The 22,180-nt window shown below is 53.9% G+C and overlaps 1 protein-coding gene across 2 annotated transcripts in view; it reads left to right on the plus strand.

Annotated features, from left to right (window-relative positions):
* The window catches only part of KLHL29 (kelch like family member 29), a 306,360-nt gene that overhangs the window by 236,920 nt on the left and 47,260 nt on the right, over positions 1-22,180 (plus strand). For both annotated transcript variants that reach the window (XM_035000667.1, XM_035000666.1), the window contains 2 exons: positions 4,300-4,441; positions 6,978-7,490. In XM_035000667.1, the coding sequence (XP_034856558.1) occupies positions 4,300-4,441; positions 6,978-7,490 (655 nt within the window). The remainder of the gene's footprint in view (positions 1-4,299; positions 4,442-6,977; positions 7,491-22,180) is intronic.

Raw genomic sequence — 22,180 nt, forward strand, 5'->3', positions numbered from 1 at the left:
TTTGTCTGACCAATCAAATGGAGGTGAGGGCTCGGGGGCTCCGGGGTCCCTTGAGGGGAGGAGGCTCACTGCTGTGAGGGATGGGCCCAGCCGTGCTCAGGGAGGCCCAGCAGAAGGCAGTCCCTGCCAGCCCTGTCAGCACCACACAAGTGACAAGAAGGTCAAGGTTCGGGCGCCTGGGTGGCTCAGTTGGTTAAGCGACTGCCTTCGGCTCAGGTCATGATCCTGGAGTCCCAGGATCGAGTCCCGCATCGGGCTCCCTGCTCAGCGGGGAGTCTCCTTCTCCCTCTGACCCTCCCCCCTCTCATGTGCTCTCTCTCATTCTCTCTCTCTCAAATAAATAAAATCTTTAAAAAAAAAAAAAGAAGAAGGTCAAGGTTCACAGGTTTATCAGCATCAGCAGGAGATGGACATGGGTGCTGGTGTTGTCACTCCTCCCATGTGAGGGGCCCCAGGGGAGCTCCATCCCATCATCTTTCAAACCTTCCTGACTACCTGGGATGCTGCTCACCTACATGGCACCTTTGTGCAAAGTAGAAAAAGGGGCTCCCTCTCGGTGGGAAAATTAACAAAAAGTAGCCCCTCTGAGCAGTCACAGCATCATGGGTGAATCGCCTGGTGGGCACAAGGTGCTTCGTGGGAGGAAAAGTGCCCCCTGACCCCTCTCTGCCAGGCATCTTTGCATTGTGCACTACCTTTGGCCCCCACAGCTTCCCTCAAACAGAGCAGGCCTCCAGTGCGGCTCGGTGGGCGATGTGTACCTGGTTCTCCCCAGGCTGGTAAAGCACAAGCCAGGGGCCCTGTGAGGCTTGTCACCTGGTGAGGTTCCCGCCCCTGGACCAGCTTCATCCATAAAGGATCGGGGTCTTTAGTGTTCTTCAGTCACTGAAAGAAGCAGGATGCTGTCAGCTGCCGTAAAAATGTGACCTTTGAAAATTTACAAGAGCTTAGGGTTTAAAAGCTGCGGCGTTAATGAGGCATCCTATTAGCATCTCATTAAAGGGAAGCAGAGAGAAGCCTGCCCAGCCCAGTGATGGGCAGAGAGGGCCTCTCTGAAGCACCAGGCAGGAGGAGGGCTCTCCTCACCTGCCTCTCTCTTGTCACTCCTCCCAGAGGATCATCATGTCAGGGGAGCAGAAACATGACCAGGAACGCTGGCAAAAGGCCAGATGTCTGGGTGGCTTCACCGATGTCCCAGATGATGAGGTGGGAGGGGGCCAGGGGAGCTTCCCTCAGTCCTGCCTTCCTCCCCCGGCCTGGGCTGTGCTCCTGGTTGGTTTCTGTGGCATTCTTGTGCTGGGATCCCCCTGGCAAGGAGAAGTGGAACTGGGGAGGCCTGCTCGGGCTGGGGGAGACCTGGAGAGCCTTCGGTGGAGTCACAGACCTTTGGGGACTCCGGACCAAGGGAGAAAGTCTTAGCAGGAGCTCAGTTCAGAGCTGGAGCCATGGACCCGCACACAGTGCTCCCGAAGCCTCCAGAACTCTGGAGACCATGCATTTACTTTGGGCCTGGAGCCCTTTGCGGGAGGAAGGGCTCCGGTCAGGCCCAGCTGATTCCCATCACCAGCTGCAACATCCCTCACCCACCTGGGTGCCCAGGCCCCTGGCAAAATGCACAACCGTATCCAGTTTTTTCTTGAGGGAGTGGAGAAAGGAATGTTCATTTCATTGTTTAAAAATAAATAAATAAATAAATAGAAATTTCTGAGCTGTGATTTGCTCGTAGCTTCAGAAGTTGCTAGTGCGAGTAGAGAGAGTGGCCTTATTTATCTTTCCTAAAGGGAAAAATGAAAGACCCTGTTTCCCTTCTCACAGAACGGCTTTCTTGCACATAAGAACTTGCCTGTAATCGTTGTGAAAGACAGAGCCAAGCGGTAGGCCTGCTGTAGCCACCCCTGGCTGCACCCAGCCATTCTGGGCTCACCCCTGTGCCCCCTGCTTCCTTTGGGAGGCTGACTTGCGTACAATTTGCAGAGCTGAGTGCTCCACTCCGCTGGGAGCAGCCGCCTGAGGGCAGGGCTGAGTCTCCGTCACCCCATCCCCAGTGCCCGGGGCAGGGCCTGGCAGGGAGCAGAGGCCCAGTGCTTGTTTACTGAAAAAATCAACTAACCAAAAAATGCATTGGTGAATGACCTGGCAGGAGGGTTTTGGAGCCAAGGGACTAAGCCCTTGCAAAAGTGTGCAGTGTTTCAAGTTCAGAAACCCCACAGTTTTAGAGCAAAAACAGGGACTCCTAAAGTTTTCAAGTTCAGAATCGGGTTACTCGCTGTGGAGGAGGAAACCCTAACCGCCCCTACTGGTGGCAGCCGCTGCCATAAGACCCAGAGCCTTTAAACTCCCAGAGCCCTTCCGGACCCTGTCCCAAAGTACCAGGCGGAGGACAATGCTGATTCAGCGGGCGACAAATGGCAAGGGCGGGAGGACCCTGAAAATCAGACCTGCCTCTGGCCTGAGAGGCCTCCGGGAACCCCGGGCTGCAGAGAGGGGCTGCAGCACCCCCTCCTGGCAGAGGGGTCTCTGTACTGTCCGTGAAGGAGGGTGCTCGAGGAGGCTGGAGTGTCGTCCTTCAAACCTCACCCCCCAGACAGGGCCCTGAATGGGACATCCCACAGGCTCCTTCCCCTTCGCCAGCCTCTGGTTATGGGAAGGACCTCTGCACCTCCCAGCCCACGAGCACCCAGGGGAAGCTGGGAATGCAGAGCTGGCTGCAAGCAGGGCGCTCTGCAAAGCCCTCTGTTTACAGAGAATGCTGTAGAAGCCACGCTTTTGTTCCCTAAGTGCCACAGGACTATCGGTGAGTGTGGCTAAATCCCCAGCCCCCTCCCCAGCGCCCCCACCCCCACAGCCAACCCCAAGCTCCCATTTGTCCCACTGACAGAAATGGGGCAGGGGCCTCTGAGAAGGAAGCTTGTCCATTGAATTGTTCTTTCCTCCGGAGACTCACTCGTCCCTTTGTTTCCTGCTCTGTTCACAGAAGCAAAGCATCTGAAATGCAGGCCAGAGATAAAGTGCAGCCTAATGCAATTAGCTCCTTGTAGCCCACAGGTCCTAATGGGATACAGCTCCGCTCCTCCCAGCCGGCCCTAATGCAGGCGCTGTTTGTCATCTGCATTAGGCATCAAAGACCCAATAAGTGCTGTCCTCCCTCCTCTCCACCCGCCCCTACTCAGCCATTCCCGCTGCTCAGGGAGGCCCAGTGGGGCGCTGCCCCCACCAGCTGGCTCACTGGGTCAGCTTCTGTGAGAAGTCAGGAAGACCATGGCCCTTACCTGAGAGAAGCCTGCAGAGATGCCCCTTCAGGCCCCCCTGGGGGACAGCCGGCTCTGCCCCCCACCCCACCTCCTCCTTCACCCCCAACCTGGTTGGGGCTCTGGCTGCAGTCTTGGGAACTGCGGAAACTTCCTGAAACCACCTGTGCTGAGACCCACCCCCCACCCCCGCCACATCGCAGTGATCCCAATCCCAGGCTCTCCAACATGCTTTTGGATTTCTTCTTGTTCTTCTTTCTTTTTTTTTTTTCTTATTATAATGGTAATGGCCATAGTAGAAAATTTGGCATACAGAAAAGTAGAGACAAGAGAGTAGAATTTACCCATATTCCTCTCACCAAGAATAACACCCCGGCTAGCATTTTGGTTTGTTCTCTCCTACACGTACTGTTTTACATGTGAGCTTCTATTTGTGTCATTTTATGTCCTGCTTTTCTCGTGTCATTTTATGTCCTGCTTTTCTCATTTAACATTATAGTGTAAGCATTTTGCCATCTCATTATGCATTTCAGTAAACATGATTTTTAATGACCATATAATATTCCATCAAGGCTGTAGCTCAGAGACCAATGCTGTGCTAATGTTTGTTTTCAACCTGGGGTTCATTTTCTCGTTAATCTAAATATCTAAATTAGAGAATGAGATCCTGAAACAGAGAGCCTCCCTCCTTCCCACAACAAGGAGCCGAGGGTCCCAGGGAAGATGCTACATGTGCTGAGCTGTCCTCCCACAGGTCTCAGCCCCTACCCTCCCCACACCTCCTCCATGGAGTGGCACGTGGGGGCCTCAGAGGCTGGTATGGGGCCTGACTGCAGAGGGCGGCGGGGGAGGCACTGGGTTGGGTGTTCCTGGGGGTGGGACTGCAGCAGAAGCCTACAAACACTAAGCCCAAATGCTCTGCAGCTCCCCGGTGGCGCTGGGTGTGGGGCCCGGTCTCTGCCGCTGGCCCCGTGGCACCACTCCGTGGATGGGCCCCAAGGCAGCAGCCCTAGTCAGGCCGTGCTCATCCTCCTGCTCTGCTTCTCCCCAGGCCCCTGGAATCTCCAAAGCGGACAATCAGTCCCAGGGACTCACGACCAGCATCCGGTGGGGGCAGACGCCCATCAATCAGTCCACGCCCTGGGACACTGATGAGCCACCCTCCAAACAGATGAGGGAGAGCGACAATCCAGGTGTGTACTTCATCGGCAGCCAGAGACTCCCACGGCGAGGCTGGGAAGGGGGTCAGAGGCCCCCTGGGTACTCCAGCTCCTCAGCAGGTCCCAGCTCAGGGGCCTGCAGCAGCCCAGGCCTCAGGCTGCCTGCGGGTAGGGACCCTGTGTGTCCTGGGCAGTAGCTGCATCTCTACCCCTTTCTCTGCTACTCAAGAAGGCTTTGGCGGAGGTGGAGGGAGTGAGAGTGACATCACAGGAGTGACTGTGAATCTGCTTTGTGTTATTTTGAATAGTCCTTCCCAAACCTCAGGATTCTGGTTCATATGTCTCTCAAGTCACACCTTCCAGGGAGGTTTTGCCTTGCCAATGTTGAAATGAGAACCAGGATGCTCCACCCCCCGGGACTGAGGACTCCTCACCTCCTACAGCACTCCAGGCCTTCTTGGGTCAGCTCTGACCATAACAACACCTTCCCTGTTACCACACATTGGTCCCAGACCTCCCCTTAGGATACACAGAACTCGTCTGCTTGGCCCTCCACACCACAGCCCTACAGATACCTGAACACCCCACTCATCCTCCCCTCCAAGTCTTCTGCAGGATAAACACACCAGGTCCCTCGGCCACACTCCAAAGCCTGTGGCTGCCAGTTCCTTTGCCCTCCAGAGAATTATTTCTCCCTCTGCGTCCCTCAGGGCCCGGAACCCAACGCAAAGAGCCCACATGTGCTATGACCAGCACCTCCTTCATTCAGCCCCTCTACTTTGACCACTGCAGCCTTAGGTCACTTCTGATTGGCTCCTAGCCCCAGACATGCGCTGTCACCAGTGAGACCCCAAGACTGTCATGGCAGCAATTCTGACCCCCGTCCTCTCAATCTGCCTTAGGTAGCGGGGTGTAGGGACTCACAGGCAAGTCCTTGTCAATATCTTCCCCCAGGACTCTAAAGATCTCTTAGATTCCAGCTCTTTATTGCTGACCTCTGCCTAACCCTCCCAATATGATGTCACCTCCAGATTGAGTGGTGATATCCTCCCTGTCATACAACTCATTGATAAATAGGGTGAGCAGGGCTCAGTGCACATCACTAGAGACCTCCTTGAGGTCCCCAGCATCCTCTGGGCCAATCGCACTCTGACAATCAGTCACCGCCATGGCCCGGCATCTCTGTACCTTCACCAGAGTTCCCAGAGAAGTCACTAGCTGTGCTCCCAAGTTCTGGTGCATCGTTCCAGGCTCCCTGGCTAATCCTGGAGAGAAATGAGCTTAGGATGGCATGTCTTGTGCTTAAGACACCAGGCTGGCTCACAGCTGCCTCCTCTTCCTCAGACTTAGGGACAATCCCCCTTAGCAGCCTATTCTAGAATCTTGCCGGCACTGCTTCACCAATATTTGCCAGCTTCTAGTTTTCTCTAACCTCCTATTTCTGTGAGGGAGCTCCCAGCTCCCCTTCTCGTCTCTGGGGCTGGGGGTCCTGAGTGGCCCCCCGGCCCCCACTCTCTTCCTCAGTCTCCCTGCCCTCAGTCTATACTGCCATTCCAGCAGCATCATGAAAACCAAGGTGGCATTTGGGTGATGGAGACCTAGCCCCACACTTATTCAGTCAGCGGTGACCCAGGCTGCCTTCCCTGTCACAGTGTCTTCTGGCTTCGCTCACAAGCACGCTTGGGTCACCTCAGTGTCAGCTCAGCTCAAGGGGACCTGACCCTGCTCGGCCTGACCTGGGCTCAGCAGGCCTCGAATCTTGTATCAAGTCTCAGGAGGTGTGTCTTCTTCAGTCAAAATTCCCTTAAGGGCCAAATGCACTTCTGTTGTTTCCCCCAGGGCCGGCCATGCAGAGGTTGCTTAGGAGAAAGCCTGGCCCCCCAGCTCCTGCCCGCCTTCCCCCACTTCCCGCACCTCCTGCTCTCCCTTCCTGCACCACAGGGCCCTTGCACGGCTCCAGGTTCTGGTGTTCTCACCTTGCCCAGCAAACACCTACTATCTTCACAATCCACCTTTCTCCCCACCTCCTCCAGACAGCTATTCTCCAGAAAGGAAGGAAAAACACCAACATTTATGGAACATTTAATACATGCCAAACACTCTGCTAGTTTTTCTTTTTTCTTTTTTTCCAAATACATTTTCCTCATTCAATTCATCCCAAGAGACCTCTGAGGTAGGTGTTGCTAGTTGCATTTAACAGACGAGAAGAATGAGGCTCAGAGAAGATAAGCACCTTGCCCGGGGCTCCTGGCTAATAAATGGCAGAGTCAAAATTTGAACCCAGAACTCTTTGAAGGTCTCTGCTTTTTTTCTCTCTCTCTTTTGTTGCCTCTTGAGCTCTCCCAAGTAGATTGTGCTCCCCCTCTGAGCCTCCAAGGCCATCTGCTCATATACCCCCAAAGCATTTATCCTATGCTACCATAATCACAGATTTTTAACCTGGGGGTTCCTGGATGCAGGTGTCTTTTCCACCTCTGTGACCTCAGCACCAGCCCAGGGCCTGGGGCAGTCGGTGTTTGCCGAGGGAATGTGTATCCAGCAGATGACATCTCTTCTGTCTCCCTTGCAGGCACAGGGCCGTGGGTGACCACGGTGGCCGCCGGGAGCCAGCCCGCCCTGATCGCACACTCCTATGGAGTGACCCAGCCTCCCACCTTCAGCCCGGCTGTGAACGTCCAGGCCCCAGTCATTGGGGTGACGCCCTCACTGCCTCCCCACGTGGGGCCCCAGCTCCCGCTGATGCCAGGCCACTACTCACTCCCACAGGCACCCTCTCAGCCACTGAGCAGCGTGGTGGTCAACATGCCCGCCCAGGCCCTGTATGCCAGCCCGCAGCCCCTGGCCATGTCCACACTGCCTGGCGTGGGGCAGGTGGGCCGCCCGGGACCCACTGCCGTGGGCAACGGCCACATGGCAGGGCCTCTGCTGCCTCCACCACCACCAGCCCAGCCGTCTGCCACCCTCCCCAGCGGTGCCCCTGCCACCAATGGGCCCCCCACAACTGACTCAGCCCACGGGCTACAGATGCTGCGGACCATTGGCGTGGGGAAGTATGAGTTCACCGACCCCGGGCACCCCAAAGGTAAGTTCCGCTGCCCACATACTCCTGTGTGCCCACATCTGTGCTTCCCCGAGCAGTCATGACAGCAGTGCGGACAGGAGTGTGCTCTCCAGCAGGTCCCTCCCTGGCCTCACCCAGCCCAGAAGTAGTGGCGGGGCCTCCCCCTGCCCAAGACAGCCTGGCCTCAGGCAGAGGAGGCAGAGGGGAAGGTGGAGGACGGAAGGAAAGCAAGGCGAGGACCTGTGAGCTGGCAGGGAGAGGAAGGGAAGGAAGAGCCTGCAAAGTCCAGGGTCCTTCTGCCTCCAGCCCAAGCCCTAAGCCATTCTCACCTCTGACCCCAAGGCCAGGCCAAGTATGGTATGAGCAGGAATCATCTGCTCCTCTTAGGGCTCCATGGAACAGTCCTTTGTGGGGCCTTCTCCATTTTCCACCCATAAGAACAGTCAGAACATGAATTGTGTCCTTCCCCAGAAAAGCACCCTCTGCTGTGCCATCGGATGAGAGCAGCTCCCCAGACATTAGGTGAGGGGAATGTCTCTTCCCCAGGAGACACTCCCAGACCATCCTGAGCCACTTGGATTTTTTGTTTCAAGGACCCAAGGGTGGCTCTGTGAGGCTCCAGGAAAGAGCACCTCTAGCCTCAGCCTTCAGTTAACCCCTTTGCCCCACCCCCAGGGCAGTTTTCAAGGCAGATCCTTGACAACAGAGGCTGCAGGATGAGCCCCCAGCCTTAGGGTTAGGACAAAGTGCATCAGCAAACAGGCATCACTCCTGAGGTCTCTCTCAGGGATCTCTCCAGCTGGAATGCAGAAGGGGGCAGGAGGACAAGGGACCACAGATGTTAGACTGGTGGGGTTTATCCACCCCAGACTTACTTGCTATCCCTTAGAGCTCCAGACAGCCAAGCCCCTCTCCTGCTGAGTAGAGAGGGGAGGCAGCCAGGCCTGGACCCAGTGGCAGGCAGGAGGGCACATGGTGGGCGGTCTGCCTGCTGGGGTACCCAGGCCTCCTTTGAAAGAGGGGAGTCCTAGGAGGTGTGGACCTCTGGGCATCACTTCTCAGCCTTCTCACTCAGAGCCCCTGGAGATGGCTTCTCAGGGGGCCCTGTCTCTCTGCAGAGCAATGACTCCCACTAGTCATTCTTTCCTGCCTGCTCTCATGCATCTCTATCTTTATTCTTTCAAGCAATTTTCGGACCTCATCAGGCATCCCCACAACAAAGCCGTGTCTAGATCTCCACTGGGTTTCATTCCCAATCTGAATGTGCCCCAACTGCCTTTGTTTTGGAAATCAGCACTAGTTTTAAATGACAAAATTATAGAAAATTACATCTAAATTCTGGTAAACTCTTGCTTTGTTTAAGATCTTTTTTAAAAAAAATTGACTAAATTGATTTTTTGTTTGAATTGTTTTGGTTAAGCGCTCTCTCCCCTAAAAAGGAAAAGAAAAAAAAAAAAAAAAAAAACCTTACTCCCAGTTTATACATGGCCAGATCTGATACACTGGGAAATGGGTGTCCTGGCTGCTCCCAAGGCTGTACCAAAGCCCAAGGCCCTGGGTGGTCTTCCCTCTCCCACCATAGGGGCATCTCCCCCTCCCCTAGAGGCCTCCTAGGGCTGATGAAAGGTCTTACTGATTTGCCAAGTTTCAGACATGTATCTAGGAAAAGGACTTATTCTGGGCAGAAAGGGTACTGGCCCAGTTGGGCCTAAAGTCCCTGGTTTGGAGCTTGGCACAGAACTGGGGTCCGCCTCCTCAAAGGCACAGGTGCGTTCTATAATCAGCACCCTGAGCCCATAAGTTAGGGGCCCAGGAAGTTCCAGGCGGTAGGGACACACTGGGCCAGCACGCCATTGCAGAGCCTCACCTGTAACATCTTTCTGGGGCCAGAGGGCGTGAACCATCCTCTGTACTGAGCTCAAACCCGCAGACAGGAGGGAAGGAGAGAGAGGGCCCCTGAGGGAGTTTGTCCTGCTAGCCCTGGAGGGTGGATTCAGGGCTTGGTGAGGCCAGGCATAGGGTCAGCCTAGGAAGTGTCCACAGCCCTGCCTTCTGGTAAGCCAGTGAGATCCCTCCAGCTCCAGCCAGCGACAACCGGTGACCCATCTGTCACGCTGATTTCCGTAGTCGGCCAGTGAGCAGGCTGTGTCCCCAGAGACTGCATTTAACTCACCTCTCTATTTATGGCCCTCATCAGCTGATTTATCCCCTTATATTTGTGGTGAAGAAAGACAATGAAGCATGAACATACAAATGCCTCCAAACTCAAGCCTGGGTGGGTTGTGTGGGTTTTTTTGTGTTTTTTTTTTTTAAGTAATTTCTCCTTTCATTTCTAATCTTAAAAGCCTTTATTGCTAAAGCTGTAATTTGTCTGTCAGATCTAATGTCAAACAACTGCATATTTTTTAAAATAAGAAACCCGAATTTTAAAACCAAATCTTTGAAACTTACCATGTGAGAATCATATTCCTGACAAGACCATGTGGGTCTGGATTTGGGTCACTTCTAATTTCGCCCCTAGGGATTCTACATCTCCAAAACCCAATTGATTTCACACTCCTAAATGACAGACATCTGGCTCCAAGTGAGAACCAGGAGGCACCGCGTGATGCTATCAACACTAGTCAGAACTCCACTTGAGGAAGGAAAAAAAAGAAGAAGAACTTTCCGTTTCTCCTGTTCGGTTTGAAAGCTTGCCCGGCATTATAATAAGATTCACCATAGAGCTCCTTGAGATCCAGCTCATTAAAGTCCCGCGACTTTTCCTCTATTGTTTGACATGACAACCTGGCCTCTCACGGGGTTGAGTAATTATGGAGAGATCCCCTCCATGAAGAACGGGTCTTGCCAGCCAGAGGGATGGGCCGCTGGTATTTTTAGACTTCATTAGTGCCCTGATTTAAAATTTCACATTTTGTTTCTTGTACTTATCTTCCAATCGATGGAGCTGAAATTTCTGTTGGGGCTATGAGAGCCTGCCTTCCCAAAAAGGGCGTTGGGACTTTAATTTAAAACTTAACCAATTGAAAAATAAAGGTGGTGCAGAAATGCTTTTTGATTTGCAATAGGTCAAGCGATTGTCTCTCTTCTGTGACTAGAGAAGCCAGCTTGCATGTAGTTCACTTTAATGAGTGTTATTTAAATGCATTGAGCACATATAGATTTTCTTAAGAAACTTATAAGATGAATCTTTCTTTCTCTAAGAATAATTTGGGGGTAGGATTTCATTCTTTAAAAAAAAAGATTATGTACTGAAAACTAATTAAAATATAGATTTCATGTGTGCAAAGTGATAAGGGAGGAAAAAAGAATTAGTTCTATTTGATTCCTGTTATCATATACCCGAGGCCTTTGTCTTGTTGGACTGGAAACCGTGATGCAATCTATGGGCAGAGGTGGTGGCCAGCATCAGGCCTTGTGAGATGAGTGAGGGAAGTCTAATGTCACTGCCCCAGTACCCCAGGAGCCCAGTTGTGTGAGGGCAGAGGTGCAAGCTCTTGGTGTCATTTTTCTATCCCCTACCTTTTTCCACAAATGATTCCTAGGGGCTAAGACGGTAGCCAGAGACCTTTAAAAGCCCCAGACTAATGGTGAGCTGTGGAAAGTTTATATTTTCACCTGCATGTCCAAGGAGAGAGAAGCAAGTTTGTACCTGCTCCCTTCTTCTGAACCAAAAAGCAAAATCCAAGTTGACCTGAAATGGTGAGGGCTTGTCTCTTCTGACTTCAGATTTTGTAGGCCTAGGGTGAGGGGCCATGAGGATCCCCACAGCCAGGCAGCCATGTTGTGGGGTGTGCTCAGCCCCTCCCTGTGGTTTCACACCTCTTCCTTCTCATCCTTGCCCCAGAACCCCATCCCGGGGGAGCTCTGTGTGTCTTTATGCCACCTTCCGCTTGGAGAGCAGCCACTCTGTCTCCATGAGTGGCAAAGACAGGATCTCGAAAAGATACTTTGAGGCATAGTGAATAGCTGTGTGATGGGGACAGGTCTCCTAACCTCTCTGAGCCTCCTTTTCTTCATCTTTAAAATGGGATGAGAGTACCATCTTCATCAGGCATAGAGGAGGTTTGAATGAGATTGTGGACATGAGCATACATAGTACTTTGCCCTCTTAACTCTGCAACACTAACCCCAGGTCTAGAGTTCAGCAGAGACAGAAGCTAGTGAAGAGGGGAGAAACAGAGCCCCCTCCCCGGTGCAGAGGAGATGGAAGAAGCCCAAGTTTGTTCATACTGTTGGCAGCCCCCTGGTCAAGCAGTGTCATGGGACCATCATGTCCCCACGTGTAAAAGGGAGTGGATGTGTCACCTTCCTGGCAGGAGGATTTGGGACTGCTCTCCCCAGTGTGGAGCCCAGCACAGATCCCCCCATCCCTTCCCCACCCTCTGACATGCCAGGACACACACTGCTCAGTGCAGATTCTGGAAGCAGCTGGGAATTCATGATAAAGCTGTTTGCCCACGCATGGTTAGCCCAGAGGCACAGAACGTCCAAACTGAAATCACCTTCCCACAGACCTGCTTTTCCCGGGCCTCTGTCTCAGAAATGACATCACGAATCCACCCAGGAGTTCAAAGTCAGAGCCCGTGGTTGTCCTTGACCTGCCCCCTTAGGCACTGAGTCTGAAAACTTCTTTGATTCTGCCTCTTCTGGATCTGTCCTCTTTCTGTCCCCACCACCACTCCCCTCTCAGGGCACCAACGCCTCTGGCCTGCCTTGGTGGCCTCCAGGCCTACGGCACATCTCCTCCCACCCAGGCCTACGGTGCAGCCAGCATGGTCTTTGCAGAACCCAAGTCCGGTCCCGTCACTCCCTGGCAAATGCCTCCACCAGCCCCTGCTACCTTCGGGACAGTGCCCAACCCTTCACGTGGTGCCTCAGGGTCTCACTTCTGCCTGCCTCCACCTTCATCTCTGCTGTTCTGCTCACAGGCTGCCCTGAAGCCACGCCAAGCCTAGGGTTGCCTCCCTTCCAGCTGTGCTCTGTGCGTGGCCACGCACCTGCAGTACAGTCACCCTGCTCCCGTGTCATTGTCCCCCCTAGACTGCGGGGCACTGGGGTGGGGGCAGGCACCTCCACCCAAATGCTTGCCCCAGAGCATAGGGGAATCTGAAACTCTGACTCGGTTTCCTTGTCTATGAAAGGGGATAGTAATAGAACGTGCTACTTAAAGTCGTTGTGAGGATTAAGTGAGTTCTTTGACACAAAGCCCTTGGGATAGTGGCCAGCGTGTCATGAATCACTGCAAAAGTCCTTGCCATTAGTATCTTCACTACCAATGCCAGGGCCACCTTCCAGTGTCTGTGGCCTTTTAGGGGCCCAGGGTAAGCTGAAAAAGCCAGAGACCAGTTTACCTTGGGAGTCTTAAGAGATTGCGTCCCCATGGTGATGTCTGAAGCACCTCGTTCCCGGGGCTCCACTTGCAACACAAGAACTTGCCTTCCCGCCTTGTAACACTTGACACCCCTCCACGCTGCCATAACAACCAGAAGGCATCAGGCTGTTGCGGAGACCCTCCCCCCAGTTCCAGGAGCTCCCTGTCGGAGGAGGTGCCGAGCTCACTGCGTGGGTCCTCCTCCAAGGCCATATCAGTAGATGGGACAAAAAGAATTCTGTCGCCCCTGCAGACCAACCGACCAAGGACGCAGGCGGAGGGAGTGGGTTGGGAGCATGTGGCCAGCAGCACGGAAGGCGGCCGGGAGCCCAGGTTCTGCACCAGACCCCTGGTGTAGAATTCAAACTCCACTACCCGCTGACCCAGTGGGGCTGTGCCAGAACACTGGTGTCTCTGAGCCTCAGTTTCCTCATCGGTCACATGGAGAGAATATTAGTGCTGTCGGCATAACCCCTTTTAAGGACTTAATAATGTAGGCAAAGTCTCAACACCACGCCTGGCACATAGTAAGCCCACAATAATGTTAGCTGTTGTTATGACCGCCGCTAATGTAAAGAATCCTGGAGGAGAATTATCGTCTGGTGCACCTTTGACTCAGGCCCGCCATTGTTTCTAAAGCAAGGTTGGCCGAAATAATCTCCCAGGTCTAACTGACATAGCCCTCAACACAGATCTGGAACCAAATCCAAGACACGCTGTTACCCTAACTTTCCCTTTTCTAGCCTGCCCACCCCCCTCCCCAACACACACCCCCTCACCTAAGAAATATGTGTCTCAGAGCCTGTGGAATTTGACACTTCGTCTACACGGGGTGCTTGGTCCTTGCCTGGGCAGTACCTGCCGCAGCCCTGCCTCCGAAAGCCCTCCTCCCCTTCCCAGGACTCTGGCCTCCTGAGGTTTGTTAATCATTAATTGGAGGGTTGTCCAGGGCTTAACTGTTGTGTTAACAGATCATTTGATGATGAGTGAAACCGGCAAGCGGAAAGATGCAGCAAAGGCCCCTAGACCACCCAGAGACCATGTCATTCTCGGAACAGCGGGTGCCCCCAGCACCCCAGCCTGTGTGTAACCGTCTCAAGGGCCCTCTGCTCAACAGGGTGCCCGGGGCCCCTCCCCAGGGAACTGAGTACATGGAACTAGGAATAGCATATGGGCTTTCAGCCCCAAATCTCTGCTGAGCATTTTTGAGATCAGAAACCCAGCTCTGGCCCTAACTGTTGACAGGTAGGGCCAGCAGAGTCAGGACACCACGGGAATGAGAGGGCTCTTCAGATTAGAGCAGAGGGAGAGAATATTTCCTTTCTGGGGGCTTCAGGAAATGGCACTGACCCATGGCAAGAAGCCAGCTGCCTGGTCTCAAGCCCACACAGATACGAGCAGGGATGACCACTAGGTTCTAGATCACTGACACTCAGAGGCCACTGAAGAGCATGAGTCAAGTCACCTCCTTCGCTGCTGCACCACCAAGCATTTACTGAGCAAGTAGTGTGTGTATATTAGGCACCTACTGTGCGCAAGGCCCACAATCGCTCTTCCTACTCAAAAGATGCTGTGGAATGTGCTAGCTGCATGCCCCATAACAATCTCTGCTCCTACAAACATGAGGCCCTGTGGGGATGCCTACAGTGTTCCAGACACTGTCCCCGGTGCTGGCATGGATGGCAGTGTCCCTGGAGGAGGCCGCACCCCACTTGGGGAGTCCAGGGGGAGGCAGCAATAAAAGCCACAGGGGCTGGAGAAGAGAGGTCAGTGTGGACTAGGCCTTCAAAGGCAGTCAGAATGATGGAGGGGAGTGAGCAGAAGGAGGTAGTCCAACAGAGGCAAGATCTTAGGTAAGAATGTTTGAAATAAGTGCCAGCAACACAGAATTATGATTTCTCAATAGAGAAATCATATAATTTCTATCATAGAGCCACACACACACTTCTATTCAAATGGTTCATAGGGCCTGTCCTGATTTGAGACAGGTTCAGCTAAGTGATTTATACCTGAGGGCGCCAGAAGTCCGTTCCCTGACCTCTTGGTACACAGAGTTGAGGAAGCCTGGACTTTCCTCCAGCTTCTTGGCTTTACTTGCCCAGTTAGTAAGGCCGGGTAAGGATCCCTGATCTTGGGCAAGAATCCATTTTATCAGCCATTCTGGGCTTGCAAGGTGAAATCATCTTGGTCTTGCAAGGCGAAGTCATTCTGGCTAAGGTCAAGTCATTCTGGTCAAGGTCAAGTCATTCTGGTTTTGGAAGACCACTCTGGTCTTGCCAGGTGAAGACCCCATGGTCTTCAGGGGCTTTGATCTGGGTAGGAAACCCTTGAGGGCCATGAACCCCTCACTGGGAAATCGGTGCACACCCAGCGTCCAGAAATTCTTTGTAAACCTTTCTCTCTCCCATTGTGACAGGTCAATGGCAAGTCTCCTGTTGCCTAATCATTCTGCAAACATCTAACACATGCTGTCTTTGCTGGGAAGGGCATGCCGTGCCAGCCTGATCCCTAACATTTTTCCGTTTTTAAGGTTGGGAACGAGTTTTGAGAGGGGAAGAGCTGGGCAAAGCTGTGGTGTGCCTGCTGCCGGTCCCCGTGTGATGGGAAGGTCACTGTCCCCCAAACCACGAAACCAACGGGAGGAAACGTGGCCCAACATTGGCTTCAGCTGAAATGACATTCCATTCAAGAGCACACTCACTATTCCAGAAGCATAAAAGGTCAAAATAGCACGCGCGTGTTAGGAACCGAAAACTTGGTGTAAATTGCTTAAAGGTAAAAAACGGCCAAAAGCTTGCAGTCTGTTGAAGTCGTCACCATTGCCTGTTTTCATCATATAACGCTCTTTCTTTCAAAAACGTATCTTAGAGGGAAGCCCAACTGTGCATCAGTGCATCACCAAGAAAATGCTTTTTTTACTTTCTAGCTCTGCCAGCCGCCGTGAACTGTCTGGTTTTGCCCACTGGCCCCTCACGGCCTTTCCCTCCTCTCTTCCACGTGACTCCTCACTGTTGTCGTGGCTCCGTGTCTCAGGCCCAGGTCTACACACGTAAGGGCGACTGGGGATCTGTGTTGCACCCCTGTCTATGGAACCAGTGTCTTGGGCTGTGTATGAGTGTGTCAGGGCTGTCTTCACAGCAAGCCCCCCACTGGGCAGCTAAAACAACGGGTGTTTGTGTCCTCGCGGTTCTGGAGGCTGGAAGTCCGAGATCAGGGTGTGCCCACAAGGTTGGTTCCTCATGTGGCCTCCCTCCTCGGCTTACCGCTGGCCATCTCCTTGCTGGGCCCTCACATGGCCTCTCTTCTGTGCAAGCCCTCCTGCTGTCTCTTCCTTGTCTTACATGGATTAGAGTCCCACCCTCGTGACCTCATTTACCTTGAGTCACTTCTTAGAGGCCCTATCTCTAAATACAGTTGCTTTAGGAGTTAGGGCTGCATATGAATGGGGCGGGGGAGGGGGGGAGACGCAATTCAGTGCATAACAGGCTACCTGTCAGTCTAGTTGGCAAATGGCGTTAGAGTTTGTCCTTGTCACCTTGCCTGGACAATGTCTCCTCCCCAGTCAGGCCGCACTCCTGGGGCCATCACTGACCTTGCCCGCATGGTACCATTTTTGACTGTGCCCCCCGTAAGTGTATGGGTCCCTGGTCCGCCCTCTTCCCCCCACGCATGCCTTGTGGACCTGCTGGCTTGTGGGAGGTGGCGCTCTGGTCCCAGCAGCCTAGCCGTGTGTGCCCCATGGGCATGGCCCGGAGAGACCCAGTGAGCAGGCCCAGAGCAGCCCAGCCCAATGGGCCCTGTCTCTAGGTGGCTTTCTGTGTGCAGGGACAGAGGTTTCCAGGCAAAGAACTCCTAGCAGCAGCTGAAGTAATTGCTTAAGGAGTGGGGATGGTTTCCCAGGAGATTCTCTAGAGACAGTTTCTGGGGACAATGTGATATCTTGGTGAGAGCCCTGAACTTCAGTTTCCCCACCTATAAAATGGGGGGGAGGGGGGTTCTAATGATCTTTAAGGTAATATCCCACTCTTATATTCACTGTAGTGGTGTGGAAGGAGTGAGAGGGGGCAGAAAGGAGGGGGATGGGTTGTTGCTTAGGAGTAAATTCTCACCAACAGGGGTAGGTGATGAGTTGCCTGGGAGAGCACAGCTGGGGAGTGGGGGCAGCTGTCCATGCTGGTTGATGCAGCTCTGTCTTTCGGAAGGGCATGGAGTGGATATTTTATATTCATTATATGTTCACTCTGCATTTATGTAACCCTTGCATCTGCCCTCTGAGGTGGATTCACAGAGGGAAAACCGAGGCTTGCATGAGACACTGGCCCGGATCTAAGTGGTAGAGTGGGAATGGGAGTCAGGATCAAGACTGCCTGCCTCTAACCCCCATCCCCTTTCCACTGTACCACACCTTGAGGCTTCCCCAGCTTGTCCCTCAGCACTTCTGGGCTAAAGATGGGTCCCGATGGCTGTCTTACATTTCCTGGGGTCATGTGTCTGATATCTCTCAACATAAATCGGTGATTCTTGGGTTCTTTCGTCATCTCCAAAAGTACTGTGTGACAGATGGATGGGTGAGTGGATGGACGTAATTCCTCAAGTAAACCCAGGAGGGATGTTGGGCCCTTGCAGCGGACTGCAGACAGGGCACCGGCCACCCCAGAAGCCACTGGAGCTTGGGAATCAGGCAGCCCTGGAGATTCCTTCCCACCGTGGCATCTCCCACATCTTCTACACAGTATTGCCAATGCAATAAAGTTAATGGAGCCAGCCAGCCAATGAAGGAGCCAATTCCGTGCAAAGATGATACATCTTTGAAGTTAGTGAGGTCTATGGATCTTATGCCCTTTTAAACAAACACAGTTCTGGAAATCCACCAAACAGCAGCACTTAGAAGTAGTTACTGATGCTGTGTACCTCTGTCACCGAGGGATGAGGAGCCACCAGGACAGGGCTCCTGGAACTGGCTTCCCTCTGACGTCTGGGTAGCCTTCGGCTCCTTGGGAGCTCAAAAGATGTCATGCCTGGCCGGCCATTCTTGTCCTTTGCAAAATCCCCAGATCGTGGCGCTCAAGGAAGAGTGTGATAACATGGAGCCATGACTCTCTTGAGGAGTATCCGTCCCAGCCCACAGCCTCAGGCCCAGCCTCAGGATTAGCTGGACGAGGCGCTCAAGCACAGCTAGAGCGTTAGTGCTTCCAGGCTGGCCACGGCTCAGGGTGGTCCCTGGGCTCGGGGAAGGTGAGCGGACAGTTTCTAGGAAGCGTAGATCTGGAACGGGCTGAGAGACACAAGCCTGCCCTTAGCCTGCCTGCAGACTGAACAGGGACCATCACGCCATGGCCCCGGGGCCCCCTGAATATGCTCTGCCAATGCTCTGCCCAATTTCAGTCTCCTCCCCAGTTCACACTGCTCGCAGTTGCTGAAGAACACAAAGTGGTATTTGTTGTGCCCACAGAACATCTGCTGAAGGCAAAACTTGTGTTCATCGCTCTTCACTTCAAAAGACTTGCCGTGTTATAAAAAGAAAGGGACCATCTGTCCCTCTTCTGGACCCCAGCACCTCTTGGAAAAGATTTCTGTGCAAGAAGGCAGTGAGAAGTCAGTGCTGACTTCAGGGAACTATTCTGAGGCCGGAAGAGAAGGGTGCCTCCCCACTGAGGGGAAGTTGAGGTGGCAGATGGAAGCCTCTCTGTGGCGGCCATGAGATGGGAGACACTGGTGGGAAGGAAGCAGCTGTGGGGCCGGGGAGACGCTCCATCTGTGCGAAGGACCAATTGGGAGGATGAGGGCTGTGAGGGCAGCCCAAGAGGAAGGACCGGGAGGCATGGGGCGGGGGGCGGGAGAAGGTGTAGAAGATGTCATCGCCATTCTCGACATACCTGCTGCCCAGAGTCAGGTATCATCCGTTTGCAGTCCTTTGCTCAGCTTGTCTGGCCTTTCTTATCCAAAAAGCCCTTTAGGACAGTTCTATATCTTGGGGACCACCGTAGGTGCCATGATTCCCCTCCAGTGGCTGATAATTGGGGTGTTCTTCCAGAGTGTGTGGGGTGCGGTGTGAGGCCTGCTCAGGGTCTGTCTGCCTCTCAGCACCAAGATAGAAACATCAGCCGAGCAGCCAGGAGAACCTGACTGGGCATCCGGGTGGAGCTGAGGTGAGCACGGGTGGGACCTTCAGCAGGGAGGCATCCCCCCCGCCTCCCGGCCACACTCTCTTCCAGGCAGGGCGCCCACTGACTGCAGCTCCGCAAAAGGCCCTTCCTTCCACCTCCTCTACACACACCCAGGAAAAAGCTAGGTTTCTACCAGAATCCTAGCAGATGCCAGAGAGCCTTGGTCTGTGAACCTCTAAGCTTGAGGCTTATTTTGTTTCAGATCAAAACCTGCTTCTCTTCTGAGCTTCTGTCCTGGGGTGGAAACGGGGGGAAGGTGCTGGAGGTTCTGAAGTGGGGTCCTCTGAGGACACCCCTTGCTCCCATTTCCTACTTGTCTCTGATGGGAGGGAATGAATTGAGAGCTTTGCCTCTGTCCTGGGGAGGGTTTGCTAGTTTTCATCCACAAGTCTTAAATGTACAGAATTCCCCCCACTTGGGTGCATGCATTTAGATTCTGAGGATGAAGGCAGTTCCTGGAGTAGCATATTCAAGGCTCCCAGAATCCTAAAAGGTCACACTCCTTTTATTCTTGCCTCTTTTCACTTCTGTTCTTATTGATTTCTTTGTGCCCATAAGAAAACACAGTAGGCAAAGCCTGCTTCTTCCATTGAAATAAAATATTCTGCAGTCAAACCACACACCATAAAGAAATAATTGCAGTCTGTATATATTGCTAATGGACATCTCTCAGCAATTCCCTGTCTCATAAGCTTTAAACACAGACATTAGTATAAATATGCAGAAACCCCCATTTGGGCAAATTACTTTGCATTTCTGAACAGAAGGAAGATTAACCATGTGCTGATATCTTTGAAGGAGTTCAGCAGAGCAGGAAAAATTCACTGGCCCTCTCTGGGAGGAGCTGGGGACTCTGTGAGGCCTGGATGGAGGACAGAGCTGGAGGCCCATCTGGTATCTTCTCCTCCCCTGGGCCTGGGGCTCCCCTGCAGCACTTGGGGCTTGGCCTCAGGAAGAGAGGACTGGCCACCCCCCTGGCCAGATCAGCCTCGTCTGAGCGGGTTCGTCACTTGGGTGTCCTGCTTCCAGAGCCTTCCAAGCTCCCAAGGTGCTGGCAGGTGCAGGAACAGAGAGTTTGAAGTATTTTCCCCCCGGCCTCTCATCTGCCTGACAAACGCCCGCAGGGATCATCAGGCTTCCGAAGTAAAGGCCCATGAGGAGCCATGGGGAGACTTCTAGAGGCAGCATCACTATCTGAACTAGGCCCTAGAATCTCCCTTTCTCTGGCCCTCCTTCCCTACCCTGTGCACCCCCATTGAGGGCCCCAAGCTCCCCACAAAGGCCAACACAGGGGTGAGAGTCTCTATCTTCTGGGGCTCAGCAGCCTGTGGCACCAGGGCCTAAGCCCAGCCTGAGCTTCAAGGGTCTGTGAGGAGAGCCCCTCCCTTTCAGGAATCGGCCCCAACCCCTGGTCACCACGGTGGGGAAGATGCCCCCGTCAGCACAGTTTGCTGAGCCCGGGGGTGACAGGGTCTGGCCTCCACCGCCTGCTGATTAGACAGGAGGCAGCAGAGGCAGGGGAGGACTCTGCATGAAGCTCACAAAAGTCCCCTCCAGGTGCTCGGCACAGGCCACCAAGTCCCCTTCACGGGCAGAACTCGAGGCTTGGTTGTCCGGAGGCTAGAGCAGCCAGGCGAACGGGGGGGGGGGGGGGGGGGGGGGGGGGGGGGCCGGCCGGAGGGCTGCAGAGTGGCCGCAGGCCTGCCTTGTTGTGCGACGTGGGAGCTGAGCTATGAGCTAGTCAGGAATCGCCGAGGGGGAGAGCGGAGCGCAGAGGTCTTCTGGTTATTTATTTTGTGTTCGCCTGCCTTTGCCACAGTGGAATTGAATGCAGAGGCGAGCACTCAGCATTTACATTCTGAGGCAGAGGGAAAGCGCCTGGGCTCCTCAGAGCTGGAGTTGCACCCGCCCGGCCTTGCCTGTCACCGGGAAGTCGGGACAGGACAGGCAGGGAGCCTGGCGCCAGGCCCTCCTCGGCCCCCAGACCACCTGTGGGGCCGGGGTTTCTGTAACACCCCAATTTTCGAGGCAGTACTCTGGGGTGGCAACCTTAGCCAGAAACAGAGGCGCACGGGAGGATCAGAGCCTCTCCTCAGCTCACCCCAGCATGCGTGCAGGCTTCACTCACCCGTCTCACCAGCGAGCATCTTGATGGTCTATTTTCATGTCTGTCTCCCCCACTCGACTGTGGATGACTTTAGAACACCCCCGCTGCTGGCCAATTTAGCAACTTTCTGTAAAATTTTAAGACACCCTTTTCTCAAGACCCTTGCTTGCCATCTACCAGAAAACTGTCACAATAACAAGAGAAATCTTGATGAGTGTGAGGTGATGGCGCCCCCTGGAGTTGTGCGATGTGCAATTTGGGTAGCTGGAAAGTGACTAACTGAGGGTACTGAATTCCAGACGCTCTTCAAAGCCTGCACGCACACTGACCATGTAATCCTCACGACAGCTACGGTCCAAACCCCCATTCTACAGATGAGAAACTCGGGCTCAGAAACATGAAGGAAACTTCCCGTGTTTACCCAGCTGGTCAGGAACACAGTCAGGGTGGACACTGGGCTGTCTGGCCCCAGGGCCTTACCCTCTACCATGTATGCCCTGTAATATCCTCAGTTCCTAGTTCTGGGACTGGCCCTGAGGGTGCCAAGCAAGGCTATGTTTGCTGTAACAGCACAGAAAGGACCTGACTTCCAGCCCAGTTCAGCCCCGCTCCTGCCCAACCCCCCCCCCACACACACACACACTGACTCTCTACCTGTCCATTTATAAAATGAGGAGCCGGATGCAGAGTGTCAGAGTTCAGGGGCCTTGGGTCTCCCCAGAGGCTGCTGCAGGTTGCCATGCAGTCAGACCCGAGCAGGTGCCCTCGCAAGGACCCAAGCTGGGCCCATGGCTGGGGAGCCCCACACCCCCACAGGACTTGGGGCCTGTCAGCTCATCTCCACCAGGGCCTTTCAAGCTCAGCCCACCTGACTGGCCTCCAGGGCCCTCACATGCCCTCCTTCATCCAGGCCCTCCTTCCCACCTGGTCAGCCTCTGTGTGGTCTCAGTTCTGCCATCCACCCTCTGCTCGGCCCCTCAGGACTGCCTCCTCAGCTCCTCCGGCCTCCAGGCTTGCCCTCTTTCGGGCACTCTCAACCCTGCTGTCAGAGTAGATTTTCTAA

This window comes from Mirounga leonina, unplaced genomic scaffold (genome assembly GCF_011800145.1).
Source record: "Mirounga leonina isolate KUSES-001 unplaced genomic scaffold, KU_Mleo_1.0 Mir_125, whole genome shotgun sequence".
NCBI lineage: Eukaryota > Metazoa > Chordata > Mammalia > Carnivora > Phocidae > Mirounga > Mirounga leonina.